Here is a 20,610-nt window from a genome sequence, read left to right on the forward strand (position 1 = left end):
TAACTCAGTTCTCATGGTTAGCATGGCAGTTCACCTCTGTTCCAGTCAAACACAGATAGCCTTAAAACCCTGGATGAAAGAGTCTATTATCTCCTTTTTTGGCAGCAGTAGTCAGGACACAGTCAAAACTCGAGCTCTCTACCAAGAATCCACACTGATGGCAGAGTTGTGTGTGATGAAGGCTCCTTGCGAGGAGAAAGAAAGAGATAAGGGCTGGCAGCATTCACTAGGTTTAGAAATAGAGGAAAGCTTACAATATAAGCAAGGTGCAATCGAGAGAGAGTCACGGAGCTTTTACTAGCCACGGTGACTGCCAACAAGCAGCCTGGAGCCAGCTGTGGACCGTTGGTATCCAGCAGGGACACTTCCACCCTCAGCACTGTGGTCACTGTGGTGACACCATCCGTGACAGAGATCTCCATGCTGTCCTCTGTTGCTGATGAACCATCATGCACGTACTGCAGAGCATTTCGAGTGACATCCTCATAGGTGAAGGTGTCACCTTCCCAAAAGAAAAATGCACAAGTCAGAAAGGCTCTCTTCAGAACACCTATTTCAAATGACCTAGGGGCTCCAATTTAGCAAAGGACTTAATAATGTACTAAACTAGCAATTAATACTGTCCTTACAGGGATGTGAGTTATGAAGGCATTTATTAGTGGGCTCATGTACATGCAGGGCAGAGGAAAAGCTGGAACCTTCAGAGTTTCACAGATTCCCTTCAAAATTCCCAGGGAGTGCACAGCTCCTCCTCTCTTCCCAGCTGCTTTGTAAGCTCATGCCTGTCATAGCTAGATAAGGCTTCCCTCTCCACATCTTCTGTTTGCACTACTCTCCTACATCTAACATTGGTTCATCTGATCACGCACTGGATATAGCTGCCACCAAAATCAACATTAAAACTCTACAGGAGCTTTCGACTGCTGAATGACAACAGATTTACATGGACTTCTGTAGAAATGTTCACTAGATTACTTCAATTAATTACTTCATATATGGCTTACCATGTAAAACAAAAAAGCCTTTTGATTAGCAGCTGGTTACAGGCAGAGGATTCACACACTTACGGATGCAGCCCTATCTGCCAGAAGCATCTGTCCTGTCCTGGTCAACTAAAGCAGCTATGTGGACAGGCACACGCTGACCCCTCTCTGGTGCTGACAAAGACTTCTGCTCAACTCACCTGCTCCCATGTGCTCCTGCATGTCTGCACTGTACTTTAGCACAATGCCATGACGGGGAGGTTTTACCAGCTCAAAGAAAAGACCCTCGGGAGCTGTATCCGTGTCACTCACAGCTAGCTGTATCCCTGTGTTGGAGAAGAGAGTGCAATTTCAGCATCCTCAGGCACTACACTGGGAATATCCCTTAGGTTTTGTGATGTGCTCTTATGAATGGAAGGAAAAAACTGTAATTCAGTCAGTATGTGCAAATCAGAATAATTCTGGAGCTGCTCTAACCCAAGACCTTTCTGGTTTCATGGAAATAATTAGTCCCCTGATGATGCTCAGATCAGATGTATTGGAGAACTTACTGTTAGCATGGTTCATGAATGACAGCTATGCAAAACCTTGGCTTATGAGACAGAAGTGCACAGTTTTCTCAGTGGTTGCTGCTACACCTGTACAAGCATGTCCTTAGCTACAACAGACAGAGGTGAGTGAGACCAAAACTCCACTCTGTTCCATTCATGTGGCCTCCTGGCAATAAACACTGTGCCTCAGGCTGAGCTCTGCACCCCATCCCTTGTGCCCTACTCACCAATGGTGGCTCTGCCCCCCTGGCTGACCTCCAGGAATGGAGCTGTGATCTGGAACACTGGAGGCTGCTGTTCCGTAGAGAGCAAATGAATGACAAACACCATCTCCGGGGTTGTGTGCTCTCCATCAGACACTAGACACAGACAAAACCCACACCTGAATGTAGGGATATGTTTTCAGGCGCTCACCTGGAAAATTCACCCTTCTGTACAAAACCACCATCTTGACTTCTCTCCCACCTTCACTACACCTCTAAGGACATAAACACACAGTTCACGCCTGACAAGAGTATTTATCTTTGCCCCTAACTTGACTCCTGGCAGGACAAATGTAGCTTCTACAAGTCTATGTCTGTACATACTGTCTTCCACATATCTGATTTATGAGTGCATCAGATGCACTCATAAATCAGAACACGGACTTCTCCTTGCCAGTAGAACATTTTGCATACCTATGCTAGAAAACACATAGAAAGGGAATGATGTGTTAAACAGCCAAGCAAATTATCAGTAGTAATTTAATTGTGGAAATGTTTCCAATACTATATTAAAAAAAAAAAAATAGTGTAAAACTCTGATGTTCTTGTTCACACTGGGAGAAATCAGGCTTTTAGGACAGATTCCAGGCAACTACTGGAAAAAGATGTCTCTACTGAGCTGCAGCTTAGCTTCTATAAAACACTGCTGGGACACAGATGAATTCATATTCCCCAGGCGTGTGCATTTCCAGAAATTCCTACTGAGCACCCATAGGTGTGCTTGCAGCAGAAGAAAAGCCAAGGAATAGCAGGCAGCATGAAGGGTACAAGGATAAAACCTGCTTTGCCCCAGAAAGAGCAAATGGTTCACGTACCTGTGAATCGGAAGTTCACTGACTCTGGGAGACCTGAGGGGACAAACACCAGCACAGAGTAATTGTGGTCAGGCAGGAAAGCACATACTGATGTAGACTGGAACAACTTTTGGAGGGAACAAGTGCCTTTGCTTCAGGTAATGAGAGATAACATGCTACCCCTTCTTCCAAACTGTGAAATGCCTCCTGACGTCCTGACGTTAGTGAAGTGCATGGTGATACATAGAACTGCATCTACCATGTACTGTCACTTCATTGCACAATCCTGTGCAAATATGCTTGAAGTTTGTCCTATTTTTGCCCTTCTACCTCCTGCTCCAGACGTTATTCCTCTGATGATAGGAATCTTTTAACATCTTGGTTAAACTGAGTCAGCTCATACTCATCAATTCTAGTCTCAATCTCAAGGGCTAAACTGCCAGCGCATCAAAGATCCCAAGCATGGGAAGGGCTACAGCTCCTAATCCCACAGCAGATCAGCAGTTTGCCCAGCACAGCACCTAGTATCAGCATCAGCAATTCTAAATGCTGCAGTGAATGCTGCCACATCCCTATAATTCACTAAACATTGCTTATCAAACCACAGATTTCTGCTTCCTTTCTGTCATTCAAGCCTCATGCTCTCACAAGTACAGACATAACCATTAAGTCATTCCAGGACTGGAGGAAGACAGAAGTCCAGCTACCTCTACCAGTCTGGCAAGGCACTACAAAGAACATCCAGTTCCTTACCCGCAAAGGAGAACGCAATGATCTCTCTCAAGTGAGGAGCTGCAGTTGGCGGACGATAAGCAATCTTGCCATGGTTTATATCTGCTTGGGTGAAATACCTGACTGCGGAGAGAGGCCTGTCTCTGTGCTCCACAATACCTATAGAGGTAGAGAGCTCAGTATTAACAGCAGGAATTCATCTTATTTTTAAAACAAGATACCAAAGGCCACAGCTTCTTTTTCTTTCCCCAGGTGCTTCTTTTTACATCTTCAGTGGTTCCTGAATCAGCAAGATGGCTGTAACTTCTTGGAATATGAGAAATTAAGAGATTCCTCACTTTGTCATTCCTTCAAATACCTCTCACTAGAGAGTCGGAAAGCAGAAAGCCATTCAATATATTCCAGACAATAGTAAGAAAACTGCCAGAGCAGTATGGCTAGCTCCTAAACAAGCCAAAGAATGATACTCTAAGGGAAAATGATGTGATCAGAAAGCACAGTAATTAATTCAGCATCAAGCTGCCATGCTCCCAATAGGTACACTTGCCTTGGCCAGGAAGGAGAGGGACGGTCACGTTGAACAGGATTTTCTCACTGGGAGTCTCCGGGTCTACAAAGGAGAGGTGATGGGGCTCAATCACTGTCACACGGTCCTCCAGCACCTCAATAAATACATACGAGCATCAAGGCCAGAGAAATGGGAAAATTCACCCCAAAATGCACTGAAATAGGATTTGCTTTGCTGTTCTTAAATATAATAAACATAAAAGTGTCTTATATATAATAAACATAAAACTGACAAGGGATGGATGGGCTGAACCTTAATCAAGTCTCTCTTCTTTTTTGACCTACAGCAACTAAGAAGAGATTCAGGAGAATCTAATTTGATCAAAACCTCCCTGAATGAAGATCTAATTAATTGCCTATGTAGTTTTCTGGTGTAGTCTGATATGGTTAGACTGGATTTGTGTTTGAAAGAAATCCTGGAAACAACTCAGCCATTTCCATTGGAATATAGAGGAATCAAAGCTTTCCCTTTGTTTTAAATCCCTCTAAAAATGTTCTAATCATTCCATTACAATCACATCATTAGCTAAAGGCTGGCAGTGTGTTAGTGGAATTACAGTGCTGAATGAACAGACTTAAGTGCATAAAAGCAGTTAACTTGCATGCGTTCATGAACCTTAATCCTGTGGAATTAATAGCTATGAGAAGTCACAGAATTAAACAGTTCAGCTGGGTATGAAAAGCATCCAGCTCATTTCATAATCATGAACAAAATATGGAGAGAACAAACTAAACTGAAAACACAGGCAATTAATTCATCTGCTTTGGAACATGAAATGATCAGGTTCAGCAACACGTTACAGGTTTTCACTTGGAAACACTTAACATTTTGTGCTTTCTCTTCAGCCAAGAAGACAGACTAATTTTGAAGGAGTCTGAAGACGAATGAACAGAACTCAGTCACGCTAAGGCAAGGAAGTGCAATTTTATAATGGAAAGATTTAAGGTTATGGTTGCTTCATAGTTGCCTCCAAGGCCTATTTGTCTCTCCCAAAGGAAGGACTTGCAGGTTTTAAGGGGCCCCTCAGTAAAACGTATTTTATGGCACTATTGGATTTTGCAGTGTGTAATTAGCTATAAAATCCAGCAGTGCATGGCTCAGCCAGATATCTCTCCCATCAATTTTATCAATAATAACAACAACAGAAAGTCAAGAGCAGAAAGATACATTGCTGGCTATTGCTCCAAGTAGCAGTCTGAGCATATTTTATTATTGCCTGGGAAAGGTCACCACTATTTTAAACCCTGACAAGGCTGTTGTGTCATGAAATTTTCACTAATCCCTCTCCCACCTCTTCCTTTGGCTTTTCCTGGTCCCACACCTGGCAGGCTGTACTGGTTTAGGAGCCCTTCACCTGTCCTTATGTGGCTCCTCCCTGAGACCCATTGCCCCTGGGAGGTCTGCCACACCTACCCTCCTGCACTGCCTCTCAGGGTGCTTTTGTCTGTCAGAGAGTGCCCAAAGGCACAGGATTTCTGTTTGATAATGCTGAGTGTATGGCTGGCACCTCACATTCTCTAAATAAATCATCAGGAATGAGTAACACCAAAGATGACTGCATGCTGTCTTCAAGTTCGTAGACCCAGCTCTCCCTCTCCCTGCATGCAGCTTCTGCCTGCTATTTCCATGTTTCTTGTAAGTCCTCATCTCTGCTTTCTCAACACAACAAAGCTATGAGGCAAGGATGATGTCTAAATCAAACTCTGCCTCTGGGGTCCTGGCTCTCTGTGCATCCCAATGGGTGACCTGGGCGCTGAGCCCTGAAGCTCGCCTCTAGCCCATTCACTTGGGATCCCTCCCTGCAGAATCAAAAAACAGCAGACAAGCAAGAGAAGAAGAATGCTGGAATTCACCCACGTGTGAACGTGTGATGGGGACATGGAAAAGGCATGCACCAAAGTCTGAGAGCTCACAAAACCAACTTTAAACTTCCAAGTCATCTTTCCAATCAACACACTCAGGAAAATAATTACATTAGGAGACCACTCTTATCAAAATGTTCACTCCCAGAGTTGATGATGGAATAAAAGGTTCAGTTCCATGGATGCAGTGCTTGTCTGAATGTTTTCCACATACATTATAATCTATGTTTCTGATGTCAGAATGATGAATGAAAACCTCCTAATGTGGGTGGTCTACAGTTCTGATAGTTTACTGTGGTATTATTGGCAAGATCTATTCACTACAGTCTCTCTAACCCACAGTTTTTCACTCCGGCCGTTCCTAATGCTTCTCAGGAAAGGGTAAGAATTCCATAAAAAGATGTTAAACACCTTAACATCCCTCTCCTTTCCAATCTATACATTCAGAACTTATAATATTGAGATTTCCAACTGTTCATGGCTATTTTCTCCCCTGTCTTTACTCTTCTAACCTGTCTTTTTTTCCATTTCTACTTCAGCCACCTATCTGGTGCACATACCCTGTTTCATAGATCTAATTTGATATTTGAATCAAACACAGTAGCACGGGTAATAGCAAGTAGAAGAATGAACACTCAGTGGCAACTGCTTTATGTGGGCTCTGGTCACTGTGCAGTGCTGCAAGACGAGTGGGAACACAGAAACCATCAACCAGTGGCGTTGGTTCATACTTACAGCCATGTGCAAAGAGGAGCCGAGGGAAAGCTGAGGAGCTCTGGGTGTCTGTGGGAGAACTGCAACATTGAAGACATGGCTTTGCAAGCTGGACTGTGGACTGGTAGAGCTAGATACCTGGGAAGAAAAGATTAGATGAATGGATACCTGGCAGAGGACACCACTGCATTTCTAGACCAGTTTCATACGCTCCCTCTGCTCTTCCCCTGATCTGGGAAGGCAATGACACACCTTTCCAGTAGATACCAACCCAAAGCATACATGAATGGTAGTGAATGGGAATTAAGGCCTTTAAATACTAACCATTACCTGCTTGCACAATCTAGAAATGGTTGATTTCTTTATTAACATTTAGAAAGGTATCTATTTGTCAGTTCCCTACCTGCTGTTCATTCCTGCTTCCCCCAGTCACTGCCATAGTTTTACTGAATTTTACTTCAACTGTCTGTACACCTTAATGGAACTTTTCATCACAGGAATGACAAAAAAAAAAAAAAAAGGTTTTTTAAACCTTTTTCCCACCTTAAAATGACCACTGGTTGTGCTGACAAGGTGAAAATAACTGGTCTTTTAATAAAAAGCACTGCACTGGCAGTGACTCCCTGTGATCCCAATATCTTCCCAGACAAACTGTGCTTGTGTTTCAGAGACACATAAATATTTTCCATATCCCACTAAAACACCAAGGTTAAGTCAACAGAATCTAAATCAAAATGGCAAACCTGCAGTAATGATATTAAATTTGTAAAAAATCAAAGAAAATTTTACAAACCATCCCTAGAGATAAGCCTGCAAATGTTCACAGCAATCCTGAGATAAGGCAAGCACCCTTTGTAAAGCACCCTTTACACCCTCTTTCTTTGTTGGACACAGTCACAGCTTTATCTTTCAGTAGGGATTGAAGTCCATGCTTCAAACCAATAGAGCATTTTGTAAACAAGAATGGACTTTAGCCCAAACTTAATTTCAAGAAAATGCATTAAAAATGCATAAAAATGCATGCTCTGCTGAAGTGAATGAAATTATTTTAGCCATTTGCTGGCCCTGTTTTCAGTTGATGCCATCTGCCTGGTAATTGCCAAAATATTGATGAAAAGGTGTCAACACTTTCTGAGATGCCCCAACGGACAGTTCAAGACTTGGACAGATGTATTCTCATCTCCGATGTGACCAAGGCCATCACCACTTTCTTTCTCAGTAGGGCTCTCCATACAGTTATTGCTGCTGCTCCAAGATAGGAAACCCAAACATTTAGCTTATGCAAAATGCATACTCTATACGAGGAATGTAGCAATTAAGCTAAAGATTAGCTTGTTCAACATTGACGCTCACAAATTCCTCATTATCACTTATGTTAATTACTTTAGAAATTACCTTAATTGCTGTTCTGGTGCTACAGTAATAGCTTCTGACTTGTAAACCAGATGTAACAAATACCATGCGCAAGTGTTCACACAGGCTTAGCATTAGGGGAGGCTGTTAAACTTTCCAAGCAAACAGCAAGGACCTATCTAAGGAATTTTACAACCTGTAGGGAGATGGAATTTATTGTAGTGTTACATCTGCTGGGGAGTATTTGCACCTTTTTGTCTGTTTGCAAGAAGAAATACTCTAGCAAAAATTGAATTATTAGCTTAGAGACTGCAGAAAGTAGGAGGGTTGCTTGGTTTTGGGGGTTGCAAAACAATCTACAAACAGGCATTCAGAAGACTTTGTGCTTGGAGTACATATCACAGGGTTTATGACAGGGCGATGTAGTCGCCATGCAAGATCGAGGGGTTGAACCTCCTGAACTGCAAATGGTGCATCAGAACAGCCAGGATATGAGATGCAGTAACACACCTCGCACAGGGAAGCCCTTTCACAGATGTCTGGATCACAGGGATACTAGGGGACCTCTGTAAGGGTCTCCCCATGAAGATCCAGCACTCGGAGGATTATCTAGGACAGCCAACATGCTGCCATCCTGTCATACTGATGGGCTGTTACAAGCCTACTGGTTTCATCTTTTGGAAGTTGTAAGTGCAGATCTGCTTGCCTGTTAACTCTGGGGACTCTTGATCTCAGAGAGCTTTCCTGCTCAGACAAGCTAGAAGGCACTAGGACAACATCCTTTCTTTTTACAAAACCCCGTTCCTCCCTGAGCTGGAATTGCACAGAAAAACAGGCCAGCTATTAACAGCTTAAACGTTAGATGCTACTTGACAAGACAAATTTTTTCAGATTTGCAATATGGCCTGTGATTTGACACCCAGAAGGTTAATGCCCTTGCACATGGCTCAACAGTATGGGTAGCTGGCTGGCTTCACTGCCACAGATTAAAGCCTAGGGGTCCACATGCAGCAAAAGCTCTCTTGTGCATGAGTAAGAGACTCCCATGAATACAACGATGGGCTGCATCCATCCTGACATATAAGCACATTCATCTACAGGCAAGCAGCATGCACCCATACACACATAAGTCTGTATGTGAATACAAATATATATTTACACACCTATTTGTGTGTGCATGTATGTGTACATGTATGTGTATCTATTAAAGCTTTGGGTCACAATGTACAGGGAACAGCAGACAGTAATCTCAGATAAAAACGCCAGAAGAACTGCTGTGTGACTCTCCCCATGAATATGATGAGGAGTACCTGGAATTGAAAGGAGTCACTTTCTATTTCAGATCCAGAGTGCCTGTACCACACAATGCCTTCGTTGATGTCCTCCTGGGTAAAAGAAGATGTAGGGGAGGCTGCTCTTCCACCAGGCAAAAGCTGCCATGAGTTTGCTGGGCCATCTGCTGGCATTGGAACCAGAAGCACCACTTCACCTGGGAAAAGCAAAGATGAACAGCCAGGGCACAACTTGCGAGAAAACACAGAGGAACACATGCTTTTTCATCAACTAATGAGTTGACAAGAATGAGGCGCAATCAAGGTTAAATAGCATTGCAGCAGACTATCCATCTTCCCCTCAAGGGTACAGCTTCAGTATCAGAATACAGTATGCTGATTTTTTCAAGGTCAGCTCTTTGCTAGCTCTTTTCAGGACTTATTATACCAAAAAGTATACTCAGCCAACTTTTCTGAACAGAAATCTTAGAGTTCTTGAACAGATAAAGGACCTGGTTTGTAGATCTTACTCCAAAAGTATGTAGCTTTTATATCTCTAACATCCAGCTTATTTTTGCATTAGATTCTCAGCAGAACTGAAATATCAGTGCCTTTACTGCAGATATGACAGAGAACAGCACAGCAGGATGGGGGCATGTCCCACTCATTATCAGCTTTCCTCACAGATGCCTGCAAGGATTGGATTTTGATGTCACTACTAATGTTCTATTTATAAAATTACTCAAAGAGCCACGTGCTACTCACCAACAAAAGGGTATCAACATTTGGTCATCAATTTCATTGATGTGAACATTTTTCCTAACACACATAAAGGAAATTAAAATCTGACAAAGAGCTACAGTATTGAAACAAATGGCATATTTTTCTATTTTACAATGTAATTTACTTGACTTGGAGTTAACATACAATCTGTGAAAAAATTATACCCTCTTTCCCCTATCTGTACTATTCTTGACTATATAAAATTTATCTGCTCTTTAAATTACTTATTAGTTGTATATTGTGCTTTTCCACCAGTCTTCGAACATATCCCTCATGGCTACTAATTTAGAAGCCACATATATTATAAATCACTTCAACTCTCTTTACAGCATTAATCATTCTGTTATGCAAAATATTCATCTTAAGCTCTCCCATTTCATTTCCAAACACACCCTCAAACAGTTCGAGCAATAAAAATATAATTCAGCAAGATGAAATATACTTCCATTTTATCATCAAACTCTATGCTAATATTCCCTTATCGGTGCCCTAATTACATTCCTAAACTTACGCTTTTGCTCATGGGAGTTCACCACTTTAATCTTTTGTGTGATTTTGAAAGATGCTAATCACATACCCAAAGGAGTTAGGGCCTGCAAGTTGTTTACCCCTCCCAAAGTATAAGAAGAAACAATCAGAACATAATAGCTTTTTAAAGCAAGATGCAGGTGTATGTGTCTTCTTATAAATTAATATTTAACATTATTAGAAGGAACAACTCTGTAATGTTTACTTATATAGTTTATGATTACCATTTCATTTGAAACATTTATTTTTTTTAAAGTAGAAAAGCACCTGTTCATAGGTTACACACATGAACATGAAATTTGTGCACGTCAGGAGGAGGGGATCTGGACAGAGATCTTCCTTCCCTAATTATACCCCTTTTGTTTGGTTTCAGAGTCTTGAAGTAAAGAGCAAGAAGCATTCTTTGTCCACACACCCTGTAGCTACACATACAGGAATGCAGTAGCTAATTCTAAAGTGGTTTTCCTTTTTTCCTTTCTATCTAAAAATCAAATTATATATTTTCTACAGGCAAGAATATCTTTTTCCTTAGTCAAATCCTAAGATAGGCAGATAAGCCCTCATTTATTCAGGAACCATTTTCTACATTGCTCTGTCTTATTTTTTCCCTCCCTTTCTGTGAAATGGCATTTTAGATAAAATTTTGAAGATCATTGATTTTTACTGCTTATTCCTCACCTGCAGCTACAAACCCATTTGTGTTATTGCAATTAATTACAGTAGAGCTAATTATGGTGATACAAATACAGGTTTATAAATTTCAGTTACGGTTAGGCAGCAGGAGACAAGCTCCTCAGGGAAAAATTCTTGTTTTCATATAAATGCTTATTAAAAATGAGAAGTCAGTCCTTCATCTGCAGAAAACTAGAGGGGAAATACAAATTAATTACTTCTCTTCTGAACTGCAAAAATAACATAATCAATGTTTCCATCAAGTACTGGCAGCTGTTACGGAAACCAGACTATCCTTACAGCAAAAGGCAAAAAAACAGCACTGAGGTTGCTAATGGGATCTTCTAATTTTATGCAGCTCAGCAAATTAAAAGCAATGATATAATTTCACGGAAGTGCAAAATGTATTATTAAAAGACATGGTTCTAGTGGAGAAAATGGTGATGCTGAGCAGGAAAACATCATTTTTCTGTCTACATTAACCTTCCATACACATATGACATCTCTCTTGTCCACCCACTTTCTCCCAGTTTGTATCTCAGCCACAAATCCCAGTACCTTCCACGCACCTCCCTTGCCTAGGTCCAGAAGATACTCTGCAGAAGATAAGCAGCAGTTCTATGCATGGGGCTGCTCGTGGAAGCCATTATTGTGACAGATGAGATCAGAGCCTCTCAGAAGAATTTGGAGACAAGAATTATATGTAGATGTCACCAATTTCTGCCTGACTCAATAACCCCTTTCATTAACAAAAGTTAAATCAAGTGTCATGGAATTTACAAAGCTCTCCAGCTCCCCACAGTAAACTTTTGCTCAGCAGTTTCTAGGGCTAGCTATTACCCTATGCTCCTCTTAAACCAGACATTCACTGTAGAATGTTATCTTTTGGCAGTAAGAATCTGCTCTCACAAGGCTATAAAACCACCAGAATTTCACTACCGCTAGAGAAACACAGTTGCAGATGACTAGGCAGGACAATAGCGCTTCATTCCTCTGCATGCCCATTTGAACTGGAAAAAGATGAGGTTAGCAGCACTTACTCGGCATATTATTACAAGGAAATATCCCCTCAAATGCCATTTGTTGTAGGAAAAATACAATGGAAAAGCCACATTCACATGGGCCTGTGAAGAACACCCTCTTCCCCAGAAGTAACTAGAACTCTGCACTTTTATTTAGCCCATGGACATCTTCGTGCATGTGGGGTGAAAGGCAACACCCTACAGGTGCTTTGTCACAACACTCCAGAGGTATTTACCATGTCTTGGCTGGTCCTTGATGATGGTATAGGTTATCTCAGAGTCACGGACACCGGGCAGCTCAGCATGCAGAATGGTCTTGGAGATCTGTAGCATGCCTCCCTGGGGAACCCACACCAGGGAATTTGTCACCAGCCGAGGGCTTCTGTCACTCTGCATTTAGGCAGAAAGCAGAAAAAAAGGCTTAACTGAGTGTCAACAATGCTGCACTCATGGAAACAGATTTTCAAGTGAAAAGGATCAAGCAGAATATTTTGGAATTTGTTATGCATTCAACCCCGGTTGTCTGCTCCAAGAAACAACTGTGCATTCTTCACCTATCCACAGTCGAAAATTCACTACTATCAACATCTGAAAACAAATTATCCAGTCTACTACACCAGTTTGATGGGATTCACATGTTCTCTTACATCTCCCCATTTGAATTCTAAAAACATACACCTTTCAAGGGCACTTACAGAACAACAGCTTCTTACCCATTCAAAAGTGTCTCTGTATGGCACCTCCACTATCTTTACACGATCTGCAACTGTTACCACCTTTCCATGAGCAAACCCAGGCTCCAGACCAACCCTATGCTTGTCTACAAGATGGGGGAAAATTGAATTTAATTCACATTTCACTCATTAACTACTGCATCAAACACACATCACTTTTTTTGCTAAGTTAGAACATACTTGCAGGAAGACTTTTAGATCAAGTTTCCTCTCTCGTGGTGGGACTTAAACCCATGGTGAAGCCATGTCTTAAATCACTTTTGTGAAACTGAAGACTGCCTGAACATACACCAAAGTCTTTTGCTATGTGATGGGTTTTCAAACCTTCAAATTACTCCTGTGGCTTTTTTTTTCCCAAATAAATATTTATCATATTAAGTCAAGCTTCTTAACATGTGGACATGAGGACTGGATGCAGTAGTGGCTTCACTATCATTTTCATGTACTTCAGTAACACTACTTTGGCATTCAAGGATTTTACTATCCCTTTTTAGCTCTAAATTAACTTTGTTAGATTATGCTCTGTTGGACAGGCAACCAAAATCCCCGTGACCTCTTCTGTGTTCTGGTTCTTTCTTATAAGTCCAACTGCTGTAAATGTGACTTCTTTTCTTGATTTCTGCACATTCACCTTGAAACTGGCTGTGGTGAACTGCAAAGTCAGTCAAAGTCCTGACTGCTCCATAGAATTGATCATCCTCATTTACTACTGCACATAATCGTGTGTCACTCCAAAACTGATAAATGCCTTATTACTATGTTCTTCTGAATCTGCAGCAGACAGTAGAGAGGGCTATAAAGATGTTTCTGAACAAGAATCCCATTAAAGGATGATTTCCCATCTCCATTTTGACGCCTGTTGTGCACCTTTCACCCATGTAGTTTGTATTTCACCTATTTTGCACAGTGTTTATTCTTATATGCCATTTATATGCCACCTATATGATCTCAGACTGTGTCAGGTCAAGAGTTTCTGAGCACAAAGGTCAATTATTTTTATAATGAACAGTTAAGAAGAAAACCAGACCCTCTGCCAGATGGCATGAGAACCCTGACAGTATATGTAACTTCCCTCTGGCAAATTCCCTCTGACCTTATTGATCTGAAAACACCATGACATATTCAGGCCTAAGAGAGCATAACTCTGTGTCCTGGGTTCAGCAGTAGCAGTCATGTTTCTCCTCCTTGGTAGCTGGTGCAGTGCAGTGTTTTGACTTTCGGCTCGGGAACAGAGCTGATAGAGATGTTTTGGTTTGGCCAAGGACTTTGTGAGCCTCATGCTCTGCCAGGGAGGAGGGGAAGCTGGGAGGAAGCAGAGACAGGACACCTGACCCAAACTGACCAAAGAGCTATTCCATACCACAGCACGTCATGCCCAGGATGTAACTGGGAGTTAGCCGGAAGGGCTGGGAGACTGCAGGGTTGGAGGAGGTATTGGTCGGAGCTTGGTCGGGCTTGGGGGGCGAGTTATCGGTCAGCGGGTGGTGAGGTGTTGTATTCTCTTCCCTTGTTATTTCCTTTATCATTATTATCATTGGTGGTAGCAGTAGTGATTTGTGTTATACCTTAGTTACTAAACTGTTCTTATCTCAACCCGTGGGAGTTGCATTCTTTTGATTCTCCTCTCCGTCCCTCTGAGAGCAGGGGGCGGGCAAGAAATGGGGGGAAGTGAGCGAACGAACTACCTGACTGGGTTTAAACCATGACACTCTGGAACAGGAAACAAACTCAGCAGGTCAGGAAGGTCCTTGGATTTCTTGTATGAGGAGAGAAAATAAAGACCAGCCACACTTCCAAAGAAGGACAAGCAAAATGCACTGCTTAGAGTGGTTTGGACCACTCGGTCGATAAAGAACTGGCTGGATGGCCACACGCAAAGAGTTGTGGTCAATGGCTCAATGTCCAGCTGGAGACCAGTAACGAGTGGTGTCCCTCAGGGATTGGTGTTGGGACCTGTCTTGTTCAACATCTTTGTCGCTGACACGGACAGTGGGATTGAGTGCGCCCCCAGCAAGTTTGCCGATGACACCAAGCTGTGTGGTTCGGTTGATACGCTGGAGGGAAGGAATGCCATCCAGAGGGACCTTGACACGCTTGTGAGGTGGGCTGATGCCAACCTCATGAAGTTTAACCATGACAAGTGCAAGGTCCTACACCTGGGTCAGAGCAATCCCAGGCACAGCTACAGGTTGGGCAGAGAAGAGATTCAGAGCAGCCCTGCAGAGAAGGACTTGGGGGTGTTGGCTGATGAGAAAATGAACATGAGCCGGCTTCAGTGTGTGCTCACAGCCCAGAAAGCCAACCGTATCCTGGGCTGCATCAAAAGGAGCGTGACCAGCAGGTCGAAGGAGGTGATCCTGCCCCTCTACTCTGTTCTTATAAGACCTCACCTGGAGTATTGTGTGCAGTTCTGGCATCCTCAACATAAAAAGGACATGGAACTGTTGGAACAAGTCCAGAGAAGGGCCACGAGGATGATCAGGGGACTGGAGCACCTCCTGTATGAAGACAGGCTGAGAAAGTTGGGGCTATTCAGCCTGGAGAAGAGAAGGCTGTGTGGAGACCTCATAGCAGCCTTCCAGTATCTGAAGGGGGCCTATAGGGATGCTGGGGAGGGACTCTTCATTAGGGACTGTAGTGATTGGACAAGGCTTAACAGGTTAAAACTAAAACAGAGGAAGTTTACATTGGATATAAGGAGGAAATTCTTTCCTGTTAGGGTCGTGAGGCACTGGAATGGGTTGCTAAGGAAGGTTGTGAATGCTCCATCCCTGGCAGTGCTCAAGACCAGGCTGGACGAGGCTTTGGGTGATATGGTTTAGTGTGAGGTGTCCCTGCCCATGGCAAGGTGGTTGGAACTTGGTGATCTTAAGGTCCTTTCCAACCTTAACTATTCTATGATTCTATAAGAGAAAATATTTCTAAGTGAATGTTCACAGAATCATAGAATGGTTTGATTAAAGAAACACAGAATAAAGAACTCTCACAGTAAAGAATTTCTTTGCTACATCCAACCTAAATCTCCCGTTTAATTTTGAACCCATTGCCCCTTATCCTATCACTGTCCTTACAGGCCCCCTTCAGATACTGGAAGGCTGCTATGAGGTCTCCACCCAGCCTTCCCTCCAGGCTGAACAGCCCCAACTTTCTCAACCTGTCTTCATACAGGAGGTGCTCCAGCCCCTGATCACCCTTGTGGTATCCTCTGGACTTGCTCCAACAGCTCCGTGCCCTTGTTACACTGGGAACACCAGAACTGTTCAGAGTGCTCCAATGTTAACGGGTGATGAAATTCTTTGCAAGAATCCTGGAGACCTCCCTCATCTGGATCTCCTCTAGAGGTCCAACACAGCCCTAAAATAAACATCTTGAGTCTCTTCCTTGTATTCTCCCAGCCTCTCAGGAAAGAAAGGCTTCCACATCCCATCAGCAATGAGCAAATCACATGTGGTTACACCTGACCTTCTCTGACTTACAGTATGTAGGCCTGTTGATCAATTTTCTAGATCACGGGCTTCTAATTCCCCATTGGAGCACCACTGGTGGTGCTCTGCCAAAAAATGAAGCACCAGCAGTTCTCAAATTCATTTCACAGAAGCTGTAATTGTTCAAGAATGTCAACAAAGATAAACAGCAGTGCAAATCTTTATGAAGAGCTCTCAAAATAGAGGCCAGCTGTTCAGACTGCAGTAGATCAAACGAAGAGTTTGGATGGTAGAAGCAGGCTGTTAGGAACCAAAGGGGCTACAAAAAGCACCTTGCAGAAAACAAGGCACAACTGTTGTGAAGAAGCAAGCCCTTCTAATTCATAATATTTGGAATGTTGTTGTCCTTTATGTTTTTACACTTTCACCACAGTGCTCCTACAGATTAATGCCTGAGCTCATTAAATAGGAATCATAAAAAGGTCCTTTCACACCAAGACTTACTATATAGAACCATCCAGCAGCACATCACAACAAGATAAGGAATGTGGTTAAAAAAACCCACACCCTGAGCTTCCACACCTACACCCAGGGTCCTATTGGGCTCTTGAGCATCCTTTGATGAAAAACAAGGGGAAAAAAAACAAATGCCTTGACATGTGTGTGCTTCAACAGCACCTTTTCAGAACCAGACCCTGCATGCATTCCAGCTCCCAAAGCTATTCCACAAAGATGGCAATTAGGATGAGACGGGAGCTGGGTATCTGCCAGCTCTACCCTCATACTAAAAGCTGCTCCACTCTCACCTCTGTCACCACTTTTATTCTTCTCTGTAGCCAAGGACTGCACAGAGAGACTTAGAAAGATAATGAGAGACACGGGAGCACAAAATCAGCTAATAAAAGAAACTAGACATAGCAATTCACCCTCACTGGCATTTACGAGAACCTGCTTAATCAACAGCAAAAAAGAAAAGACGTGTTATGAACAACACAGAGCCTGTCCAAGCTTTTTTACAGTCCTTCTGATCTGATACAGGCTCCTTAGGGAGTGATGTGGGTGAAGACAGCACAGGCAGGGCCGCTCTTATTCCAGGAATCTAGTAAATCAGCACCAGCCTTGAAAGCAGCTTCTTTTTCATTCTGAGACTGATGGGTGAGTCATGTCTCTAATGAGCATTAATTACTAGAGCAGCTTCAGGAGCACCTCAGGGTCCAAACGGGATCAGGTCCCCCTTGCGCTAAATACCCAGACCCATGTAGTGGTTGTAAATCTTATCTAGAATGTTCACGCCCAAGTTGCTGTGAAAGACGTCTAATATGGCAGAGAAAAGGTCAAAAGGGTAATGCATCCTGATTCCTTTTCATTGAGTGAAAGCACTCCAAGATGGTGTAATTCTCAGATTCACACATAAAAACACTGAAAACAGTGGATCAACAGCTCTGTTTTTCATCACTCTTCCCCATTAACTAAAGGATAAGGGAATTTTCAGCTTTCTTTTTTCCTTCTATTTTATTACAATATTAAAATTAAATGAAATGCCTATGAGTACTTTAGCAACTTTATTTTTGTCAAGGTTCCACACCACATAATGTATGTTTTTCACACCTTGTTTGGCTGGGGTTTGTTTAATAAACAAATGGAAAGCATTAAAAGCACCACTGCCTTTAATTTGACTTCTGTAATCTCTATAAAAGTTAATATCAAGTGCCACTTGAAAATTCAAAAAGCTGCTCCCTGTCTGTATTTGGACAGAAGAGACAAACCACCACTGTATAATTATGAACTGCAATAAAAGCAGGAAATAAAAAATAAAGTACTCCTGAATAATTTCTGAATTTAGGTATCTGTTCCTTGTCCTTAGGGAAGCTATCAGGCACAAAGATGCAACAAGTGAAAGATTTCAGCGGAGCAGAACTCCTGACCTTGGAAGACACCACCACCACCAAAGTACCAGTGATTGACCTTAATAGTCAAGTTGTTTCAGTTCATGCATGGACCTTTTGTTTCCCATCACACACACTTCAGTCTGAGAGATTTGCCTATCTCATCAGCCCTCCCTCCTTGCCATCCACTCCATTTGTTCTCTTATTTATTGCCCTCACCAGTACAAAACTCACCTGCAACTCCAGAAAATCTTTTTTTTATCAAGTAACTATGGATTTTGCATTGTCAAAGTGGCAAAACTGGAGCTGAACCATTCCTGTCGCAAACCAAAAATTCACGTGAACTCCAAAACTCAATCAATCCACTGCTTTCTCCTGCCTCTGACCAGAGCCTGTCAGTAATGCAGGATTAGTGACACCTCAGGGACATGATGATACTTCTCCAGATATCTAATTTGCCTGCCACTGCTAGGCTTTGCTCTTCTTTGAAGACAGGCTGAGAGAGCTGGGCTTGTTCAGCCTGGAGAAGAGAAGGCTCCTGGGAGATGTTAGAGCAGCTTCCAGTGCCTAAAGGGGCTGACAAGAAATCTGGAGAGGGGCTTTAGACAGGGGCAGGTAGGGACAGGACAAGGGAGAGTGGCTTTAAACTGAGAGAGGGGAGATTTAGATTAGCTATTAGGAAGAAGTTCTTCCCTGTGAAGGTGGTGAGGTCCTGGCACAGGTTGCCCAGAGAAGCCATGGCTGACCCATCCCTGGCAGTGTTCAAGGCCAGGCTGGATGGGGCTTGGAGCAGCCTGGTCTAGTGGAAGGTGTCCCTGGCTGTGGCAAAGGGTTAAAACTGGATGTTCGTTAAGGTCCCTTCCAACCCAAACCAGCCTATGATTCTATGTCACAGCACATACCTTGGGAACAATCTTAATGTGGAACAGGATGTTCTGGAAGTGGTACCCATCACTGATTTGCAAAATAACGGCATCATCCCGGGTGTCAGAACCATCATGAGCATAACTCAGCAATCCACTGGCAAGGTCATCCAGGTGGAACATATTGACTGCAGAAGCCAAGTTCCCAGGAGCTCTGATCAGCTGCCCATGACGTGGAGGCTCTAGAACCATCAGCACAACATCCTGAGGATTGTCGCTGTCTCTCACAGAAAGCAACTGCTCTGTTACAGTTCCAATTTCCCCTCTGTTGATAAGGAGAGCCTCGTTCCTGAACACATATGGGGCCTGAAACACAAAAGCAGCTCTTAGGTGTTTGCTAAACCATATAAATTTGATCACGATCAAAGTCTGGAATGAAAAATGTGGCGTTAAGAAAATATGCTCACTTCATCCCTGAAAACCTCCTGTTTCTAAGCAGCAGAGAATCACTCTTCACACCTTCCCCCCCCAGCGGGCAGATCTAGCAATTTAGACTGATTTAGCTACATTAAAAGAAGATTCTCCTAACAGCAAGGTTAGGAAAGATTCAAAAAAAACAAAAGGACATTTATATAGAAAGCAGTTCGGTTATCAGCTAGTCTATATTGCCTTTGCCCTCTGCACAGGTAACAGGTAAAGGATACAGCTTCGCGTTACTACCATCCATGGAAATTCAAATGGAAACCCGGATCCCAACTATTTTGGGAGGTCTACACATTACATGGATGTCCACAGGCTCAACTGGAATGCAGGCACCTCAAATGCTGCAGATTCATGCCTGTAAATAATCATTTCGGGGGGGGGGGGGGGGTGGGGATGGAGACACACCACATTCTTCCTGTGTATAACCTAGAACTTTGGTAACTTAGAAATTCTTCAGAGCACTGATGGGGAAATAAGACCCCACACATCTTGCGTAAAATAAGTTGCAGAGAGAGAAAAAAAGGAAGCAAGGAAGAATGCCATGAGACGGAGAATAACCTACACAGGATGATAACAGCAGTGAATCAAGCTGAGAGGCAGAATCTTGCATTAACACTTCTAAGTCAATCAGCTAACACTGAAGGATGTGTTTTGCTTGCCTTCAACTGATAAAGTTCATTTCGAAGACAGCAAAACTAGGTGTCATCAGCATCGTTACTTACTTATTTTCAAGGACTCCACAGCCTTATTCAACCCAGAACGAAGATCAGTCAGAGTCCAAATTTCTGCTGGTTTAAATCAGTTCTCTAGTTCTTTGTTGTCAAGAAAGTTTAAATCTGCAGTCTCTATTGATCCTAATAAACAGCATTTGCCATCAGTAATACCTTGACTCAGGAGGCAGGTGAACCCTGGGAACATTTATCAGAGACCTAACTGCTGCCATCCCACCTGTGTACAACTTATCAGGGTTATTAAGGATCAGCAGGCAAAATTCCTATCATTAAACCTCAGTTATGTATTCTGGGGCAGTGACTGGAGCTCTTACTTAGGTGAATATCCCACTGTGGTAAACAAGCGATTAGCCTCAGCAAAGATTTCAGCACCAGCAAGAATCAATATACAC

General features: G+C 42.8%; 1 protein-coding gene across 1 annotated transcript in view; it reads right to left on the reverse strand.

Moving 5' to 3' along the window:
* The window catches only part of FRAS1 (Fraser extracellular matrix complex subunit 1), a 156,929-nt gene that overhangs the window by 30,203 nt on the left and 106,116 nt on the right, over window positions 1-20,610 (reverse strand). Inside the window, exons 28-37 of the mRNA XM_061472100.1 lie at window positions 19,044-19,370; window positions 12,333-12,486; window positions 9,131-9,309; window positions 6,489-6,605; window positions 3,871-3,985; window positions 3,345-3,482; window positions 2,613-2,645; window positions 1,762-1,893; window positions 1,184-1,309; window positions 255-502 (exon numbers count right to left, since the gene is read on the reverse strand). Coding sequence (XP_061328084.1) covers window positions 255-502; window positions 1,184-1,309; window positions 1,762-1,893; window positions 2,613-2,645; window positions 3,345-3,482; window positions 3,871-3,985; window positions 6,489-6,605; window positions 9,131-9,309; window positions 12,333-12,486; window positions 19,044-19,370 — 1,569 coding nt within the window. The remainder of the gene's footprint in view (window positions 1-254; window positions 503-1,183; window positions 1,310-1,761; window positions 1,894-2,612; window positions 2,646-3,344; window positions 3,483-3,870; window positions 3,986-6,488; window positions 6,606-9,130; window positions 9,310-12,332; window positions 12,487-19,043; window positions 19,371-20,610) is intronic.

This window comes from Pezoporus flaviventris, unplaced genomic scaffold (genome assembly GCF_033815535.1).
Source record: "Pezoporus flaviventris isolate CSIRO_AGI_PZ_B2104156 unplaced genomic scaffold, CSIRO_AGI_Pfla_v1 ptg000070l, whole genome shotgun sequence".
In the NCBI taxonomy this organism is placed as follows: Eukaryota; Metazoa; Chordata; class Aves; order Psittaciformes; family Psittacidae; genus Pezoporus; species Pezoporus flaviventris.